The following is a 22,148-nucleotide window of genomic DNA, read 5'->3' as shown; positions in this document are numbered from 1 at the left end:
CAGGGTAAAAACCAACACACACACACACACACACACACACACACACACACACACACACAGGCACCCTAGGCATATCATATTCAATCTGCTAAAGACCAAAGACAAGGGGAAAACCTTGAAGGCAGCCAGAGAAAAAAGACAAGCAATTACAGAGGAAGAGGGATAAGAATTACAGCCAACTTCTTATCAGAATACATAGGCAAACAAAAAGGCCATGGAGTGCCATCATCAAAGTGCTGAAAGGAAAAAAAAGCCTGTCAACCCAGAATTCTATACTCAGTGAAAATATCATTAAATATGAAGGAGAAATAAAGAATTTATCAGACAAACAAAAACAGGGAATTCACTTCCAATAGACCTACTCAAAAAGAAAGGGTAAAGGAAGTTATCCCATCAGAAACTTTGATCTTCACAAATAAATGAAAAATATCAGAAATGGATTAAAGGTAAAATAAAATTTTCTCATTTTCTCTAAAAGATAATGACTATTTATCAGTCATAAGTTATGTATTTATGCATATGTAAAAGTGAAATGAGTGACAACAATGTCATAAGAGATTTGAAGGAGGAAGTAAGAATATTTTGTTATACATCCTTACACTACACACAAGGTGGTATGATAATATTTGAAGGTATACTCAGATTGTTAAAAATGTATATTTGTAAACTATAGAGAAACCACTAAAAGTTAAAAGAAATAAAGAGGTGTAAATAACATCACTAGAAGAGATAAAACCAACTCAAGCTATGTTCAGTTAAACTCAGAGAAAGCAGAAACACAAAAGGAAAGAAACTCATCACTTAAAAGAAAGAGATTATCAGAGTGGATAAAAAGGCAAGATACCACTATATGTTCTCCAAAAGAAATCCACTCTCATTATACAGACATACACATTATAAATAGTTCTAAAGTTTTAAAGAAATACTAACAACTTCTGACATAGTATTTGGCAAAAAGTAGGTTTCAAAAGTTTTTTGATTAAATATATTTGGGACAGTATGAGGTTCGCTTCTTTTTAAATTAAAGTGAAAAGTTATCACCAAATTTATATAGCATTAAAATCAATCGCTATATAGCTTTCAATCATTTTACTTTATGTTATAGTAGCAGATCACATCATCAGGCTCTTCTTGGATTCCATGTATAGAAAAGGAAACTTGAAATGCGTAAAGATATTTATCATCACGATCCTATTATTTATAGATTATGCTAATATATGGGAAATGAAACCAAAAATGCTGAATGCAATAATTATATATAAAAGACCAACCAGCTTTTGCAACCATAGTTCTACAGAAAAAGAGATGTACTATATAATGTATATATTAAGAGAAGATGAGGATAAAAAGTAGGAACTGATAGAAAAGTATACATGATTTTGTGAAGACAGGTTAAGAACAACTTTACAATCCACTTTTATTGCCTTGTAGATGAACCAAAAGACTAAGACTGTTTCTTTCATAAATTTGAAAGTTAAAATATTCTGGGAACAAATAATTTCAAATCTAGGCAGCTCGACATGAGAGTAAACTCTCCAATGCCCTCAAAGTAAACATGATAATCTTGATTCTCTGTCATCTTCTATTTCAACATCATTTGAGCTAAAAGCTCAATTTATTAATTGGTGTAATCAGAACTATAAAATTTGTACACATTTGAATAATTAAGTTCCTGAGAACAAATAGACAGCAGAACCAACAAGATTAAAGCAATGCAAGGACCTCAGTTTCCTTTTCTATTTCCTTAATGTACACCTGATATTTGCAAATACTACCTAATCTTTCACTCCCTTTACTCACTATGTTGAGTTAATTCCACTGGTGGAGAAGTCACTGGCCTCTCCTACACCATCAACATCAGACCACCCAGGAGAGGCTGCTGCATGCACAGTCAGTTCTACCATGTAACCTGTGTACTCCTAAAAACCACCACACTATGCAAAATTGTGCAATAAAAACCACAGGACTTGCTTAGGGAAAAAATGGTGTTGGGGCATGTGCTGGTTTGGATATATTATGTTCCCCAAAACAGTCATTATCTTTGATACAGTCTTGTGTGGGCATGAAATGTATTGGTATTGATTGGGTTGGAGACTTTTGATTGGATGTTTCTGTGGAGATGTGATCACTCAGCTGTGGGTGGGATCTTTCATTGGATAGTTTCCATGGATGCGTGGCCCCATCCATTCAGCATGGGCCTTGATTAGTTCACTGGAGCATTATATAAGCTTAGACAGAAGGAGTGAGCTTTCTACAGCTAAGACAGACACTTTGAAGGATGCACAGGAACTGAAAGAGGAGCTGCAGATGAAAGACAACTTGAAAATGGCCATTGAAAACAGATTTTTTCTCTGGAGAAGCTAAGAGAGGACAAACACCCCAAGAGCAGCTAAGAGTGACATTTTTGAGGAACTGCAACCTAGAGAGGAACATCCTGGGAGAAAGCCATTTTGAAACCAGAACACTGGAGTAGACACTAGCCACGTGGCTTCCCAGCTAACAGAGGTTTTCTAGACACCATTGGCCATCCTCCAGTGAAGGTATCCAATTGTTGATGCATTACCTTGAACACTTTATGGCCTTAAGACTGTAACTTTGTAACCAAATATACTCCCTTTATAAAAGCCAATCCATTCATGGTATTTTGCATCCTGGCAGCATTGGCAAACCAGAACAGATTTTGGTACCAGAAGTGGGGTGCTGCTGAGATTGCAAATACCAAACACGTTGGAATGACTTTTTAAATGGATAAGGGGAAGATTCTGGAAGAATTGTGAGAAGCTTGATAGAAAAGGCCTAAACTGCTTTAAAGAAACTGTTTGCGGAAATATGGACTCTAAAGATACTTCTGATGAGGGCTTAAGCAGAAATGATGAATGTGTTGTTGCAAACTGGAAGGAAGGTGATCATTGTTTTAAAGTGGCAGAGAATTGGCAAAATTGAGTCCTGGTGTTGGATGAAAGCAATGACCTGGAGTATTCAGCTAATGAGATCTCCAAGCAAAATATAGAAGTAGCGTGGCTTTTACTTGCAGCTTATAGTAAAATGTTAGAGGAAAGAGATAAGCTGAGAAATGAACTCTTGGTTTCAAAGAAACCAGAAATTGATGGCCTAAAAATCTCTGGGCTTCCAGGGGGTGAAACTCCAGAAGTTATGGCCCAACATGAGTATGTAACCAAATATGGAACCCAGACACCATTTCAGTACAAGCCAAGATTGCAGAAGGAGTTAAGCAGAAAGGATTTGTGGAAAGTCCTATTGTCTGATGGCTTTGACACCTGTGTGCTTCATGCAAAGCCAACAGAATTTTTGCAAGCTCTTTTCAGACAAAGCCTCTGCCAGTTGGGACTGGAGGAGACAGACAAATAACAAATTGAAGGAAGAATTTCTTCAAAGACAGAGCCATGGAGGTTGAGGTCTGGAGTCAAGAGGTGTCGGTCTGGGAGAGTGGAATGGCCCACATGCATGGAAAGGGTGAGTTTGCCCTGGAGATTGAGAGCAGGAATTCCACCTCAATGTTTAGGAAGAGTGCTGTCACCCCAGGCCTCAGAGAGGATGGAGCACATTCCCTGGGGATTGGGGAGAGCTTGGACACCACCCCACTGTTCTGAAGGGGTTGAGAATGTGCCCCAGAGAGGGAAGGGAATCCGGTGCTTCCCTGATGTTTGAGGAGGGTGGGGCCAAAGTGATCTCCCCAATGTGTGGATATGTTGGAACACTCAACCCAGCGTTAGGAGAGAAAGGGGCTGCTGCAAAGGCCCTTAAGATTGGTTAGGCTCCTGCTCTCTCAAGCCCCAAGGATACAACCTCGTTCTGTTAATGACTCTCAGACTTTGAAATCTAATGGAGTTTGTCCTGTGGGTTTTAGGAACTCTTTTGGTCCTATTAACCCTGTTTTCCTTTCAGTTTCTCCTTATGGCAATGGGAATGTTTACCCTATGACTGTCCCTCCTTTGTATATTGGAAGCAGATAATTTGTTCTACATTTCACAGGTACAGAGCCAGAGGGGAATTTTACCTTAGGACCAATCATGCCTGTAATTGATTTTGATGAGCTCTTGTATTTAACTATTGTTACTGAAATTATTTAAGTTTCTGTGATACTGTGTTGGCATGAATGTATTTTGTATATGGAAAGATCATGTCATTTTGGGGCCCAGGGGGTGGAATGTGCTGGTTTGGATGTATTGTGCCCCCCAAAACAGTTATTATCTTTGTTACAGTCTTGTGTGGGCATGAAACGTATTGGTGTTGATTGGGTTAGAGATTTTTGATTGGATGTTTCTGCGGAGATGTGATCACTCAGCTGTAGGTGAGATCTTTCATTGGATGGTTTCCATGGAGGCGTGGCCCTGCCCATTCAGCATGGGCCTTGATTAGTTCACTGGAGCATTATATAAGCTCAAATAGTAGGGGTGAGCTTGCTACAGCCAAGAGGGACACTTTGAAGAAAGCACAGGAGCTGAAAGAGGAGCAGCAGATGAGAGACAACTTAAGACGGCCGTTGAAAGCAGACTTTTTCTCTAGAGAAGCTAAGAGAGAACAAACATCCCAAGAGCAACTAAGAGTGACATTTTTGAGGAACTGCGACCTAGAGAGGAACATCCTGGGAGAAAGCCATTTTGAAACCAGAACACTGGAGCAGTTGCCAGCCACGTGCCTTCCCAGCTAACAGAGGTTTTCTAGATACCATTGGCCATCCTCCAGTGAAGGTACCCAATTGTTGATCCATTACCTTGGATACTTTATGGCCTTAAGACTGTAACTTTGTAACTGAATAACCCCCCTTTTTGAAAGCCAATCCATTCCTGGTATTTTGCCTCCCAGCAGCACTGGCAAACCAGAACAGGGCACAACCCTCAAAAACAACATCAGTGACATGAAACAAAAAAGACAGTAACCTAATAAAAATGATAGCAGAATTTTACACTTTTAAATTGTTAAATAAACAGCTACCACAATAAATGCAGAACTGTATCTTGAAAAATATAAAGTTTGTTCCTGTAAGGGCATGTCAGAAGTCTTGCAGCTTGTAAGTTATTGCCAAATTGTGGAAAAAGGTTACCTGCAAATGGAAGGAAAGTTGTAATACCCAGCGAGGATGGATGTGGCTTGTAACACACATGGTGAATGGAGAGAGCTGGGAGATGTGTGAGGTATGTGCGTGTGCGTGTGTGTGGTTCATGTATTTCTACATGACCTAGTTCAACTGGCTGCAATTTTCTACATTCTCCTAGTGTTTCTTGGTGCTGAAATTGCACATAAGAAAATATGAAGTTCCAGTTATGCTCATATTGTTCTTTAATACATCAATCACATTGGAACAAATTCACATTTTCAAAACAAGTGTTATAGCTGAACTGATTGTACTTTATTTCTATCTTAACATCTGTTATGAATCTATTTCTTATCCTAATTTCTCATTTCCAAAAGGATGAGAAGTACCTTCCACCTTACAAAACCTACTCATCCAACCGTATCCCCGTGACTTTCAAGGAATCTGGCTCTAACGTTTATTCTATCTCAACTTTTCATACAGAAATGTTATTTCTCCACTGCCACTTTCTCTTCCCATTCAAAAATGGACCATCTTTCTATTCTTGAGGAGTCCTACACTTTACCCTATCCTTCCCCCATTAATCACTTGTTTCTTTCTTTCATTAACTCATCATCTTCAGGGGAAAGTGGCTCCATACTCTTCACCCCATGTCTCTTCACCCTAATCACCACTATCATCTCTCTCAGCAGATCAGTGAGCCATCTCTTGAAAGGCACTAACATCCTCCTTGTTGTCAAATTCACCCATCTTCTTCCATTTGCATTCACATTTCTGTGAAGATTTTGACTGTCTCCTACTCTCCTAAACTCTTTTGTCCCAAACACAATAAAAATACTTAAGAAGTACTGAATGTTTACTACATGTCTTCCTCTGTGCTGAACCTTTTACATTGATTTTGTATCTCATTTATTCCTTGCAACAACTACTTTGAATAGGTACAATTATTTTTGCTGATTCCCTTAAGCATAAAATGTCCAATAACTTCTCACAAATACACAGCTGATCAAGAAGCTAGAATCTGAGTCTGACGTTCTGATCCCAACACCCCCACCCTGTCCATGCTATATCCACTTGCCCAACAAATCCTTGGCTACCAACCCAGGATAACAACTGATGGGGTAATATGGACTTTAGAGGGTAATTAGGACTTCAGACACTGCTGATGTTTGAAAACATAGTCTAAATAGAGTGATGGGAGGAAAACCCAAACTGCAAGAGATTTTAGGAGAGAATGGGGAGGGAAAGAGGTGGGGCAACAGAGTGGAAGAGTATTTTAAAAAACTTGGCAAAGAAGGGAAGGAAAATGTTCAGTAATTCCAGGGCAGAGTGAAGGTCATTTTTAGAATAAGGAGGACATAAGCATCTTGGTAGGTTGAAGAGAAGAAAGAATACAGATGACTGCTTTTCTTAGTTGGCCAGCCTGCTACGACAAATACCACACGTGTTGGCTTAAACAAGTATTTATTGCCCCCTGGTTTTGCAGGTTTGAAGCCCAACATCAAGTTCTCAACAGGTCATGCTTTCTTTCAGAGCCGGCAGTGTTCTGGTGCTGACTTGCCATAATCCTTGGGGCTCCTTGGCTTGTGTTTCTGCTTCCCATGCATGGCAAGCTCTGTCTCCCTGTGTCTGCTCTTTTGGTTTCCATGTTTTCAGGCTTTTCCCTGTGGCTTCTATCACTGATGGTGTCCAAATTTCTTCTGCTTATTAAGAACCCTGGTAACACAGATTTAGGGCCTTTCTGATTCAACTAAAATAACATCCTTAAAAGTCCTACTTATAAATGGGCTCAAACACACAGGAATGTGGATTAAGGTTAAGAACATGTCTATGTTGGGGTATATAACTCAATCTACCACACTGTCATAGAATTATGCCAAAATCAAAATTAATATGGTGACATCTACTTAGCTAATGGCTAATAGTTTATATGTCCACATGGAAATCTACATTTAAACATTGAAAAGGCCCAAGATAAATGTTCCTGATATTAGTTTCTTTAGTCCGGCCAACCCAGTCTTGGCTCCCTCTGCTTTTCCCTCCTACTCCATCCTCCAGACATGTTTCTACACAGACCCCCATTCCAGAAATAGCCACCCACCAACCATCTGCCAAGCTGCCTTCCTGCCCTCATTCATCTGAAAAATTATCTTATATCCCACCCCATCAGGAAACTTATCCCAATTTGGGGGCAGGATCATATGAGTCAGCCTCACGAGTATGATAAAAATGTTTTATATTTCATATAAAGTATTTTAATTTTTAACTCTTTCAATTTTCACAATAGCATTGTAGGATATCATTTTACCCATTTACAAAGGGACATGGTAAACTTAGAAATATTTAGTTATTTATCTATGTTTCCTTAGACAGTAAAGGGCAGAGTTAGAACTCAAATATAGGTCTTCTACTTCCTGCTGATATAAATTATCTTAAAAAAAGCAAAAATGTATTATGCATTCTATTCTAAGCAACATAAGGGAGATTCAAATGCTTGCACAAGTGTCCTATGAGCTCATAATAAATATTAAACCTATTCATCTACAAAATTAATTGACTTCATATAATAGTAAACCAGAATTGGGAAACTACTTGCTAGGAGTAAATGGCTTAACCACTAACTTTTTCCAAGCAACAGAGTACTATTTAGTATTTCAATTTGCAAAATTGCAACGAAAAGCTCAGCTAAATCTCCATGCAGGTTTATAAGTAAATAATAACCATACAAGACGTGTGATGCCTTTATGATGCCCTCAGGTAAGAAAAATCATAAGGGATGTTCAACAATGAATACTCCATGAGAAAACAGCAAATCTTAAACTTCAGTAAAGTCATTTTCATTAAACTTTCATGCTGTCAAGAGATATTCATGAGTGCATATCTGTGCCCAGCAATGGATAAGATTCAAGAGTTAACAACTAAATGAGGTCCAATTCCTGCTCTCTAGGAATTCTGTGTCTGCTTCTCCAAACTTTCTGCCTTTATGGACTTTGTTCTGATTTCTGCCTTGCTTGTTGGCCTTAGGAGGCCTCATTTCCTCCACCCTAACTCTCAGTGACACTCCAAGTGCACCCTATGGCTGATCCTGCAGTCTATGGAGGGTAGCTAGCAAAATTTATCTCAAAGCCAGATACCAGTTTGCAAGCTCTTTTTCAAAACTGGAATGCTCCTCTACTCTATCCTGCCCCACAATCAAATTCCAGTCCAAGACCTATGACTGGGTCACAAGACTACTACACTTTCTAAGGACCACATGAACCAGTTAAACACAAGGGAAATGTTCAGTAATGAGAAATCAATGTCTCAGCAACTTAGCTGGTGGCTCTTATATTTCAAGGATTAGACACATAACATAATGTAGGCTCAAAGCCAAATTCATATTGGGCCAGTTCTTATTTTTCTCCAGTCAGAATTATATAAATAAGAGCCACAAATGAAGAATTTCATGGAGAAATAGAAATTTGAAGACAAAGACCAAAACATGACAGAAGTAAGAAGAGTAGAGCAGACTTCTGAAATGCAGTAAGGATCTCCATAAATCCACTTCTTCAAAGGAATGAAAAACCTGGACAAATAATCAAAGTCAAATTTTTCAGAACTCTGAAAGTTGACTAAAGGCTCAAAACAATCCAAGGAGCATTTGTTCAATAAAAACTGTGAACCTTGGTAAGATGAGAAGTCTGTGCATTGTAACATAATCTACCCCTGTTTTGCTCTCCCCAGCAACACAGTGGCCTTGAAAATCAGCAGCCTCACAACCGCAGTGGTTGTGCAAACCAACAAAGAGACACATATCTAGACACATTATAGTTAAACTGCTGATAGCCAAAAACAAAGAGAATTTTGAAAGCAGCAAGAGAAAAACAACACACCATATACAAGAAATCTTCAATAAGAGTAACTGCTGGTTTCTTTTCAGAAACCATGGAGATCATCTTCAAAATGATGAAAGAAAAAAAAAATTCAACCAAGAATTCTATATTCAAATTAAGACACTGCCAGATAAACAAAAGCTGAGAGGATTCATTGCCCGCAGACCTACCCTATGAGAAATACTGGAAGGAATCCTTCAGGCTGAACTGAAAGGTATGGGTGGTAGTTCAAATAAATCCATACCATCAAGAAATTGAAAAAATAACTCACAAAACAGGAGTAAAGATTTGCAAATAATATACCTGATAAGGGCCTTTATCAGGAATACATAAAGAACTCTTAAACTCACTAATAAAAAGATAAATAATCAAATTGAAAGTGAGCAAGGGATTTGGATTGACATTTCTCCAGTGAAGATATACAAATGGCCAAGAAGAATATGAAAAGATATTCAATATCATGAATTATTAGGGAACTGCTTATCAAGAGCACAATGAGCTACAACTTCACTACTGCTAGAATGAATGCAGTAAAAAGACAGACAATAGAAAATGCTGGTGAAGATGTGAAGAAATTGGAACGCTCATACATTGCAAGTGGGAATATAAAATAGTGCAGCCACTTTGGAAAACAGTTTGGAAGTTCCTCAAATTGTAATTCCCAGTAATTCTACTCCTGGGTATCTACCCAAGAGAAATGATAAAACATGACCACACAAAAACTTACACATGGATATTTATAGCAGCATGATTTATAATAGGCAAAAAGAGTGAAAAAACTCAAATGTCTATCAATTGATGAGTGAATAAAGTGTGCTCTATCCAAATAATGGAATATTATTCAACCATAAAAAGGAATGAAGTACTAATACACACTACAACATGAATTAGCCTTAAAAAGCATTATGCCGGGTAAAAGAAGCCAGGCCCAAAAAACGCCATGATGTAGGATTCCATTTATATGAAATGTCCAGTTAGGCAGATCTATAGCTATAGAAAGTAGATTACTGAGAGCCTAGGGCTTGGGGACAGGGAGTTACTGCTAATGGGTATGAGCTTTCTTTCAGGGGTGATTAAATTGTGCTAAAATTAGATCATGGTGATGGTTGCACAACTCAGTGAATATACTAAACAATTTTGAATTATACAGTTTAAATGGGTAGATTTTATGATGAGTGAATTATATCTCAACAAAGCCCTTTTTGTCAACAGAAGGAAAGAACGTAAGAAGGGAAGATAATTTCCATAGATACATAGTTACCCACTACAACTTGCAAAGAAGAATTGGGAAATTTTAATGAAAAGATATTAAACAGTGTGTATGGTAGAAATAGATATCATGATTTCGGGGGGTGTAGGAATGATTTAGTAACAGTTAAAAGTTACTGTGGTAGATTGAACTATGTACTCCAATGTAGACATATTTTTAATCTTAATCCTCCTTCCTGTGGGTTTGAACCCATTGTAGACAGGACCTCTTCAAGATTTTATTTTAGTTAAGGTGTGGCCCAATTGAATGAGGGTGAGCCTTAATCCAGTTTACTAGAGTCATTTTTAAGTGGAAGCAATTCAGAGAAAGTCACAGGTAGGATCAGGAAACTAGAAGTCAACAGAACCCATAAGAGAGGGGAGAGGACATCACCACGTGAGGCGAGGCAAGGACACAACCCAAGGAACCCCAAAGATTTCTGACAGCACCTGAATGTCACAGGCTTTGAGGAGCCTGCATTGCTTTGCCACACCTCAGTTTTGGACTTTTCCTAGCCTCAAACCTGTGAGCCAATGAGCTGCCATAGCTCAAGCCAACTCCTTGTGTGGTGTTTGTCAAAGCAGTCCTCAATATAAGACAGTTACCAGCTGTTTCCTGTGTGCTGTGAAGCACTGCACTGTGTAAGTCCAACACTTTTAAAAAATAATTTGTCAAAATGGATCAAGGTTCATCCCACTGTTCGGAATTTATCATGAGGAAATAAGATAACTTTGGTTGAAAAGCAAGAAAGGTATGACCATAATTATATTCCCTGCAGCACTATTTGTAATAGTAAAAACCTAGAAGCCATTTAAATACCCAACAATAGCAAAGTGTTTCATTTAGCTGTGGTATACTACTCACTATTTAATCAGGTATACTACTCGCTATTTAATCAATACAAATTATAATCACAAAGATTGTGTAGATCATTGCAAAAATAAGAATGCTATAAGTAAGAAGGTGGAAGGGGGAACTACAAATTTGCTTATGTACTACAGTAATAATAGCAAATCTTTATTGAGAATTTCAGGCACAACACTAAGTACTTTACATGGATTAATTCATTTAATCTTCACAGTAACTCTTTGTAGAAAAGGATATTGAGTAAGCTGATGCACAGAGAGTAACTTGTCCAGGTCACCTTGCTAGTAATTGGCAAAGTTAGCATTTGATCTTGGCCATCTGATTCTTCAGAACATGTCTTAGCCATTACGCTGCACCCCTTTTACCCCATCGTATGTACTAGGGTGTTTATGTAAAACATGTCTGCATATGGACAAAGACTAGGACAGAATATTCAACAATGGAAACAGCTGATTCAGTGGTGATACAGGAGTAAATTTCTCCCTTATTTGAACTTTCTGACATTACTACAATTCACTGACTTTATATAAATAAAAAGTGAAAAGAAACAAAAATCTTCTATTCCTGTTATTACTTCTGTTTCCTGACTCCCATAGAATTAAAGAGTTCATGTATAACCAGAAAATTTAATGCAAATGCAATACAAAAACAAGAGTCATTCTCCATTCCATCTTGTGGAATGTATGTCACAATATATCTTAACAGGCCAATTCAATTTTACCTTGAATATATCTGCACTGTTGATGTTAAATAGCTGGTGTTTCCCAGATCCCAAAATGATGGGGCCTGAAGATCTTGTTTCTCCATAAACATAAAGGAACACTGTGGCTGAGGTGCCAGCATTTTCAAAATCCCCAGTGACAACTGTCACCTTCCAGTCTCCTTCTGCAAAGGAATAAGGAAATCACTAAGAAACTTTAGAGGAAACCCACATTAATATTAGGAAAATGAAGAATTCTCCTTAATCTACTTAGTCATAAAATGAATAGTTTGCAAAATCAAGACATACTGAAATAATTGTACATTGCCTTTTTGGAAGGTAGCAAGTGGAAACGTTATGGAAGTATTATAGCATTATAATTGAAAGTAAATAAGCAGTGAACTTTTCAGGGTCAGTAGATAACGTCAATTAAAATAGCTGAGTTGGAAGCATTTAGTACTATGTATTTGGGAAATGTAGGAATTTTTTGGCATCACTGTCAAATCTTTGGCTGGGAATGGATGATAGACATACTGATAACCCTGACATGAAGGCAATATCTGTACAATGGGATAGCCTTGTCCAGCTGTGCCAGTAACACAGTTTGATGGTACCAGCAGACTAGTGGTGAGGATGAGAAGGAGCCAAAAACAAAGAAACAAGAGCTAAAACATTCTTTGACAAAAAAAATACTGGCACTTCCTTAGGGTTGGAATGAACCGACAAGTAAGGGTTACAACCATGTGCAAGATCAACAGGGCATGGCCAAAGGAGATGGGCTTGGGGGAGGGAAGATGAAGAAAAGACATGCTTGAAACAGTAAGAGACTATGTATCATGTAAGCAGAATAGATAATTGAGCTTCCTGCCAAGGTGGTGCTGGAAACACAGAAAGATTAAGATAAGCTGACCATGAAAAAACATCTTTTAAAAAGATCTATGAGTTGTCCTAAGATTGGTTTAATTGTAAAGTCAAATTGGGATAGTATTCATTTCCTCATTTTGTGCACTTCTTTGGAAAAGTACACCATCAACCCCACAACAGTCAAACCCTTTTACACTGAGTTTGCACCACATCGCCAAGCATAACAAAACATAAAGTCCTGCCTCCCAGAACTACGTAGGGTGGAGAATTTCTACTCGGTCAAGTTTGTCCCTGTATTGCAGGCGCAACTTAACGGTATTTTATTGTTATTTTCAAAGGCTCTATAAGCGCATATTGCCTTTTGAGTATTTTTCACATTTCCAATGCACATTCACCATTCTGGGCAGTTGAGTTCCCAGTAATTTCAATAAGATGTCATCTTTCTTTGCCACACCCCATATATCCACAGATATCTTGGGAAGATCCTTCATCTCTAATCAATTTAATCAAACTTTCATCAAGTAAATTTTGCATAATGTTACATTTGATCAATGAAGATGGAATTTAAGCCTCTGTACCAAAATGTCAAAGGAAGGGAAGAGCTCAAAGTTGCATACTCTTGTCCTTCTACCCTGTAGCAAATGTGCTTTGAGGAACTTCAAATCATTTGGCAAAACAGGAAATACATAAATCTTGAGTTATAAACCCATTGAGAATCTTATCACGATAGGAATTCTTCAGAAAGACTCAACTGTGCTTTGATGTATAATTCAAGGAGTTAAAGAATCTCTCCTTTTATCTAGTCTCCTTTCCTGTGTCAACCTTATCTCCTTCCCCTGCCATCTGAGCCTGCCCTGGGATTTTCATATCACACTATTGTGTGGAGAGTGAGAGCAGTGAGTTTGCATATCAGCTCTGAATATCGTGTTTATTAAAATAGAGACAAATAGCAAGGAGCCACTGATTCATTCGAACACTCCTGTGTTCCTCCTTTTGGAAATTAGCATGTCACCATGACATAAAGCCTTCTGTGTAGAATAGCTAATGAAACATCTTCGGCAATTATTTTTGTTCATTTTCAAGTTTTCCTTTATGCTACTGGGAAAAAAAATCACTCCGTTTTCAATATTGTTTATAGTATACTTTTAAAATCTGACCAAATTTGCCAAGAATGTCTCATAATGTAAAATACAAAATAGGAACATTTACAGAAAATAACACAGAAACATTCTGAGTCTAGATTTAAATGAAAAGCACCACTGTCCTATGAAACAGAATTTACTTCTAACAGAGCTAGATATGTGTTTGTAGTTTTTGTGTTGCTTGAAAGTGTCATGATTACAAGATTCCTCCTGTAATTTTTATAATAAAACTTTCTTCACCAAAAAATGAAAAGACAATGAGTTCAGACATTCTGTCTATGCAAGTTTCTTTTTTTTCCCTTATACCTATTGCTGTCTGTTCTACTCCAAGAATTCATTAAAAAATACTATCATCTGTTAGTCTTTTTAGAAAATTGCTTCTAACTCAAAGCTTTCAAAGGAAGAAAGAAAAATCCATGTAACTGAAGTCTAAATATTTATCATATATTTACCAATGTTTTGAAAGGTTAAAAAGAAATTTTGTTGATTATGCAACAAGTTATTGCTGACAGTCTACCTCAGCCTGTCCTGCTTCACCCATTTGTCAGCTCTCAAGCTCATACGGGGGGTGATATGTTAGCAGTGGCCTCCATTGGAAGAAATCCTGATATAGAAAAAAGAAAAATTGTCTTAGAAACTACATCCTAGGAGGCTTATTTTTCTTTTGTATTAAAAGTCCTATAAAAATAGTCTGTGTATTCTACACCAAGGTATAGATTTAACTTTCAATATGTGCTGCTAAAGCCCTATTTTTTTTTTTTTTCTCTTTCTAAACCTTCTGGAATTAATTTGGATTTCTTCTTGATAATAAAGAAAATCAGGCGTGACAGTTACTTGCTCTTTAACAATGAAAACTATCTGCTCTGTCATCTGTCCTCATGTAGCTAATTGTAGCCAGTATAGGTACAATTTAACTAGAAAATCCTGAACTTCAGTACATAATGCTAGATCATCAACTGAAAATCAACAAACATTTTGCTTACCGGCTGATTTACAGATGCTAAGTGTCTATACTGTACACAGATAATAAGTGTCTCTGTCGTGCACTAACATTGCGATAGACGGTCGAGACTCAGACTCTTTAAGGGACGATGTGAGATAATGCAAATAATTGGATTGTCAAATCAGAATCCACATGGTTTCCAGATCTTACCTAATAACGTTTCCTAATGATACAACAGCAGGCCCCAGACCAAGGTTTCTTCTTTTGGAGAGATCAAAGACCAGAGGGTGGCTAAGTGTGGACCACAGGCCAAATCCAACCTGCCACCTGATCTGTAATTGAACTTCCATGGAAATTTGGTCTTCCTGATTTGCTTATGTATTGTCTACAGCTGCTCTCATGCGATGATGGCAAAGTTGAGTAGTTGTAATGGAGAACAGATGGCCTCCAAAGCCTAAAATGCATATTTTATCCAACCCTTTGCAGCCTCCTTCCCTAGAGCATGAGGACAACTCCAAAATGTCCCCACTAGCCTGTTTCAGATTTAATATGCAAGATTTACACAATGCATACAGAGCATTTAAACCCATTGATCACCCAGTTTTCATGACATTCTCCACTCATGCCCCTCATAAATCCATAAATACCAGGTGTGCCGGTTTGGAAGTATTTTGTTCCCCAAAATGCCACGTTCTTTAATGCAATCTTGTGGGGGTAGACATGCTAGTGTTGATTAGATTGGAATAACTGGATTAGGTTGTTTCCATGGAGATGTGACCCACCCAACTGTGGGTAATAACTTCGATTAGACTATTTCCATGGAGGTGTGGCCCTGTCCATTCAGTCCTATTTAAGAGCTCAGACAGAAGCAGCCCACTGCTGCAGCCAAGAGAGACATTTTGGAGATGGCCATTGACTTTTGCTGACACTTTGCTTCAGAGAAGCTAAGACTTTTGCTGACACTTTGCTGACACTATGCTCCAGAGAAGCTAAGAGAGGACATAATGCCCCAAGAGCAACATTTTGAAGAACACGCAGGAGCTGAGAGAGGAGCTGGAACACAACCCTGGATCAGCAGATTCCAGCCATGTGCCTTCGCAGCTAACAAAGGTTTTCCAGATGCCATTGGTGTTCTTTAGTGAAGCATTAGCAAACCGGAACACCAGGTTTATTTACAGTAGACAACTGGGACAGACCAGGTATACCCTGCTGTGGCAGACTGCATTTTCCAAAGACGGTCTCACCGATATCTCCACTTGTTATTTTCCACCATGACTGCTTGACTATTCCATGGAGACCTGGAGCCTCTTTGTCCTACCCTTGAGTCTGGTCTGGCCTTGGCCAACACAATGCAACCAACATGATAGTCTGGATTCAGAGACTGAGTATGCCTGGATCTGTTAGGACATTTTCTTGGGATGCTCCCTCTTAGACTCCAGGAGCCATCCTGTGATGACAAGGCACCTGAGGGTTGGGAGGGTCAGGCAGGTTAGAAACTCCAGGTGACTTCCCAGCCTCAGCACCTGCCAGCCACATGTGGGCCATCCTGGATGTCCAGCCCAGCTGTGTCTTCAGATGTCGGCAAATGCAGCTACTATCGACTAAAATCTGACTCCAAGTGAAAACTTCCTGGCTGAGCCAAGTACACCTACTGAAAGGTGAAAAGATGATAATGAATTAGTTTTAACCCATTAACTTTTGGGGGGAGGGCAAACAAACTGGAACAGCTGCCAAAAGCATTTCACAGATAGGGATTTTCCATCATCTTTTGATTATAAATACCATTAGTGTTTTTTACGGAAAGTCCTGGTTATTAGCATGTATTCAAAGATTTGGCTGACTTCAGCTCTTCCATATATTCCAGGAATAGGGAAAAATAGGTTGCAGACCTGTTGTAGACTTTTTTTTCCAAAAGCTTTCTTATTAATTGGAGATTTCTTTTCGGAAAGGCATGAGTGGGTAATTTGGTGAACCAAGTCCCAAGAGCTGGCAGATTTAAATGGTACTTCCTTAAATCTTAACATTTTGTCTTTGCCTGATTCTGCACATTCTGTTTATAGGGGTTCCATGCATTTGACTCTATAGTTCAGAAAATGACCCTGCTGCTGTTGAATACAGAAACATCTGTGTCTTGACACGATTTCAGTTACTTGGCAATGACCACTGGATACTCAAAGAAAGGCAGGGAAAGTGCACATAAATTAAGATCTTACTTTGGAATTGTTAAGTGGACATACTGAGGAAAAATCTCTGCAAATCTACCTGCCTTATGTCACTGTAGCACGTAATGAAAACTGTGGGACAGCCATACTTTTCCTGATAAGTCACCAGACAGCCAATGTGGCTCAGGGACTTTTCCCTGAATATGGCAGGACACAGGAAGATGTAGTGAGCATGAGAAAGCCACGTGAACCACGGAAGATTACAGCCCCATACTCCTGCAAAAGACTCACACTCCAAGCAGAAGACACAGCCTAAGAAGGCTAATAAACAGCCCTATATACCAAAGCTTTGTTCAGCTCTTACTTGGTGGAGAGGTTGAGTGCTGTGTGGGGGAAAGACAGAGGAGCTGCAAGGGATTCCCAGGTGGGAAAAAGCCCTAAAACTGGCCAGAGCCACCCCACCCCACACAAAAGCTCCATAAGTTTCCCCAGACTCCACATGGTAAATCCAATAATTTCTTCTGACTCGATTGCCTTGAGAGAGGTTAGGACAAACAAAATTTATTTCATCTCTCTACATCCCTGGTGGTTTTTTAGTTTGTTTAATCCACTTGCTATTCTTCCACAGATTTTTAACAATTACAGACAACTTTTAACATAAAGATAGTGAAATCTCAAGGATAAGGAGGCAAACATATGGCCTCTTCCATTCATTCTTCAAGATGGAAGGAAAGTTCCAAAGGATACAATGTGTGAGATTTAACTCTGGAAAAATACATATGAAGCTAGCCTAATTGGCTCCACTTAGGACAAAGAAAGCACCATAAATATAGTACTGCATTGTCTTTTTAAAAGAGTATTGTAATTTTTACACATTCTTATTAAAAAAAATATGATCATTGCCCTAACCTGGATTTCTTCAACCTCTAGTTGAAGTGACATTTGAAATGTAGGTATCTGAGCAAAGTTTCTCTAGCATCTTCATGTTCATACATCAACATCCTTTAAAGAATATAATGCACACTCAGAACAACAAAAAATAAATTTGGTCTAACTTTCTTCTTCCTAGCATTTAGCCTTATCACAATCCTAGTTTGCTGGTAGACTTAAGGTAGGAATAGAAAGTTTTTGAAATCCTTTAATTTCCACTGGTCTTAGGTGCCTCTGTGAAGAAGCTACTGTTTTAGTTTCCTAGTCTGCTGGAATCAGATACCATGAGATGGCTTGGCTTGAACAAAGGGAATTTATTAGCTTATAGCTTTGAGGCCGAGAAAATGCCCAAATAAAGTGATGCTTTCTTCCCAAAGACCAGCTCCCAGTGATCCTTGGGTCCTCTGCCACTTGGCGTGGTGCATGGCAGTGTCTGCTGATCTCTCCCTTCTCTTCTGGATTTCCTTACTTTCAGTTTTTTGTTTCCATGGCTTTCTCTCTCTATATATATATTCATTCCATTTATAAAGGGCTCCAGTAAGAGGATTAAGACTCATCCTGAGTGAAGTGGGCCACACCATAATTGAAGTAGCCTCGTCAAAATGTCCTGCTTACAATGAGTTCACACCCTGTTCTGGTTTGCTAATGCTGCCAGAATGCAAAATACCAGAAATTGATTGGCTTTTATAAAGGGGGTTTATTTGGTTACAAAGTTACAGTCTTAAGGCCATAAAAGTATACAAGCTAAAGTGCCAACAATAGGATACCTACACAGAAGAATGGCCAATGGCATCTGGAACACCTATTGTCTGGGAAGGCACATGGCTGGCTGGTGTCTTCTTCCTTTGCTCTCAGGTTGTGTTTCAAAATGGCTTTCTCCCGGGACATTTATCTCTAGGCATCTGGGGGTATTCTCTTAGTTTCTCCCAGGCAAACTCTGGACTAGCAAAAGTCTACTTTCAATAGCTGTCTTCAAAATGTCTCTTTTGGCTGCAGCTAACATCAGGGGTCCACAACTCCAAGCATCTAAGCGTCTGTGTCAAAAAGTATCTGGGCCTGTGTGGCTCTTTTTAAAGTACTCCCGTAAATCAATCAAGACCCAGGCTGAATGGGCAGGGCCACACCTCCATGGGAATAATCCAGTCAAAGGTATTACCCACAGTTGGGTGGGTCACATCTCCATGGAAAAAACCTAATCCAAAGATTCCAACCTAATCAACACTAATAAGTGGGCCCCTATGAGACTGCATCAAAGAACATGGCATTTTGGAACACATAATACATCCGAACCAGCATGCACCCATAGGAATGGATTAACTTTAAGAACATGTTTTTCTAGGGTACATAGAGTTGCAAACCATATTCCATTCTCTGGACCCCCAAAAGACATATTTTTTCTGTATATAAAATGCATTCATTCCATCACAATATCCCAAAAGCCTTCAATCATTTCAGTAACAATACTAAGTACAAAGTCTCATCAAAATCAGTTACAGGTATGATCTGTCCTGGGGCTATGGACCTGTGAAACTTAGAACAAGTTATCTGCTTCCAATATGCAAAGGAGGGACAGGCATAAGATAAACATTTCCATTCCCATAGGGAGAAATTGGGAGGTAAGCAGGGGTCATGGGCCCCAAACAATTCTGAAAGCCTGCAGGACATACTCTATTGGATTTCCAGGTCTGAAAGTCATCTATAGAACAATGTTTTTTTCCTCCAGGCCTGAAGGAGCATCAGCACCTCCATTCCCAGTGCTTGTGCAGTGGCCATGCTCCCCCCCGAATACTGGGGAGAAGGTCCCACCTTCTTCTAGCATTGGGATGGCAGCGATACCCTCTGCAATCCCCGGGCAATATGCGCCACTGTCTCTGAGATCTGGGGCAGCAGCACTCTTCCTGAATAATGGGCTGAAAGGCCTACCCTCTCCAAGCAGCAGGGCAGACTCATCCTTTCCAAACACATGGGTGGGCTCACTCTTGTGACCCAGGAAGATGTCTTTGGTCCAGACCTCAGCTTCCATGCTCCTGCCCATGAAGTGATTTTTCCTTCAATCTGTCCCTTTTCAGTCTCTTTAGTCAGGCTGGTAGTGATTCTGTTCAAAAATGACCTCGCAAAAAAACTTGTCAGTTTCACAGATGGTACATAGGGGTCCAAACCATCAGACAATAGGACTTTCCACAGATCTTTCTTGGTTAACTGTACTTCCAATCCTGATTTGAACTGAAATGACTGACTGGTTCCATGTTCTGTTAAACCCTCATAAGGAGCACTATTCTCTGAGGATTCATGTTCCAGAAGATCAGATTTTCCAAACCATCAGTTTCTGGTTTCTTTGTGCCCAGGAGTTCAATTCTCAGGTTATACTTTTCCTCTCGCTTTTTACTGTAAGGTGCAAGGAGAAGCCAGGCTGCATGTTCCAGATGTAGCTTGGAAATCTCCTCAGCTAAATATCCAAGCTCATCACTTTCAAATTCTGCCTTCCACATGACATCAGAACTCGGTTTTGCCAAGTTCTCTGCCACTTTAAACAAGGATCACCTTTCTTCCAGTTTCCAGTGACAAGGTCATCATTTCTGTCTAAGACCTCCTCAGAGTACCTTTAGCAACCACATTTCTACCAACAGTCTCTTCAAAACAATCTAGGCCTTTTCTATCAAACAGCCCACGGTTCTTCCAGTTCCAATTCCAAAGCCGTTTCCACATTTTTGGTAATTTACAATAGCAGCACTCCACTCTCCTGGTACCAAAATTTGTTTTAGTTTCCTAAGCTACATAAAGCAGATACCATGAGATGATTTAGCTTAAACAATGGGAATTTTTTAGCTTATGGTTTTGAGGCTGGGAAAATATCCAAAATCAAGGCATCATGAAGGTGATGCTTTCTTCCTGAAGCCTGGCTGCAGAGATCCTTGATCCTTAGCTTGTCACATGGCAAGGCACATGGCAGTGTCTGCTGGCCTCTCCCTTCTCTTCCAGATTTTATCGGTTTCACCTCCTTGCTCCAATGGTGCGTGCATGCTCTCCCCCTCTCCCTCTCCCTTTCCCCCTCTCCCTCCCCTCCCCCACCCCCTCCCCTTCTCCCTCTCCCTCTCTCTCTCCATTCTATTTATAAAGGGCTCCAGCAAGAGGATTAAGGCCATCCTGATTGAGGTGGGCCATGCCTTAACTGAAGTAGCCTCATGCAAAGGTCCTACTTACAATAGTTTCACACCCACAGGAATGGATTAACTTTAAGAACATGTTTTTCTGGATTACACACAGCTTCAAACCACCACAGCCATCTTGGAAGCAAGCTGATTAAGCAGCACCATTAAGTCTGCATCTCAACAAATCATTGCATAATTTTTATCTGACAATCTTCTGAAAAGTTCACAAAGTTTCATGGGAAAATACCTTTCCTGAATGGCAGGCAATGCTAAGAACATGCAATCTATAAGGATTTAAATGAGACAGTAGCTGAATTCTCTATTGATTGCATCTTTCCTTAATGGACTGACAGAAATGCATTATCTAAATATTTCAGTAACGTATGAGGCATAAAATAAAGACTGTATCTGTGCTATTACATGTGGGTATTAGATTTTTAGACACGTTCACACACCCTCTCCTCCTCCTCCCGTAGAAGAAGCAATGGAGCCAGCACAATTGGTTAGAAAAAGTTCACAGGAAATGGTTCCTCCCAGAGCTGTTTCGCAGTGTGTTTTATTATATAAACACAGAAATCATTATTTTAAAAATACATATATACTTCAAAGACAGGATGAACAATTAACACCACTGAATTTATATTTGAATGTTGTTAAAGGGGGAAATTTTAGGATGTATACATGTTACTAGAATAGAAATTAAAAAAAAAAAACAAAAAAAAAAACCATAGGACAGTACAACAGACACAATGAACTCTAATGTAAACTGTGGACTGTAGTTAATAGTATAATTATAATAGTTTGATCAATTGTAACAAAGGCAAAGTGTTAATAATAGAGAAAACTGTGTTCATATGTTGCAGGGAGGGTATATGGGCACTTTATTTTCTGCATGATGTTTCTGTAAACCTACGCATTCTCTAATAAAAGAAATACAAAAAAAAAAAGACAGGATGAAATTATCTTTTCTCACATGATACAGATTCTGTTATCAGCAGATATAAGAATTAATATCATACCTATTAAACAGATTGGAAATTGTTATGCTGCAATGGCTAGAGATATCCTGAGAAACCTTTTGAGCCAGCAAATCAGAAACTACATGAATGAAAATATTTTTATGATTGTAAACTGGTTGTTTAAAAATGCAAAAAGCAAGCAAACATGCAAACATGAGACACGGGCCATTAAATATTATGCCACCATGGCCCCAA

General features: G+C 39.0%; 1 protein-coding gene across 1 annotated transcript in view; it reads right to left on the bottom strand.

Annotated features, from left to right (window-relative positions):
- RP1 (RP1 axonemal microtubule associated) overlaps nt 1-22,148 on the bottom strand; it is a 351,706-nt gene that overhangs the window by 75,519 nt on the left and 254,039 nt on the right. The window contains exon 26 of the mRNA XM_037803054.1: nt 11,766-11,929. Coding sequence (XP_037658982.1) covers nt 11,766-11,929 — 164 coding nt within the window. The remainder of the gene's footprint in view (nt 1-11,765; nt 11,930-22,148) is intronic.

Source organism: Choloepus didactylus, chromosome 14 (genome assembly GCF_015220235.1).
Source record: "Choloepus didactylus isolate mChoDid1 chromosome 14, mChoDid1.pri, whole genome shotgun sequence".
NCBI lineage: Eukaryota > Metazoa > Chordata > Mammalia > Pilosa > Megalonychidae > Choloepus > Choloepus didactylus.
This window is presented reverse-complemented; position numbering and strand designations above follow the sequence as displayed.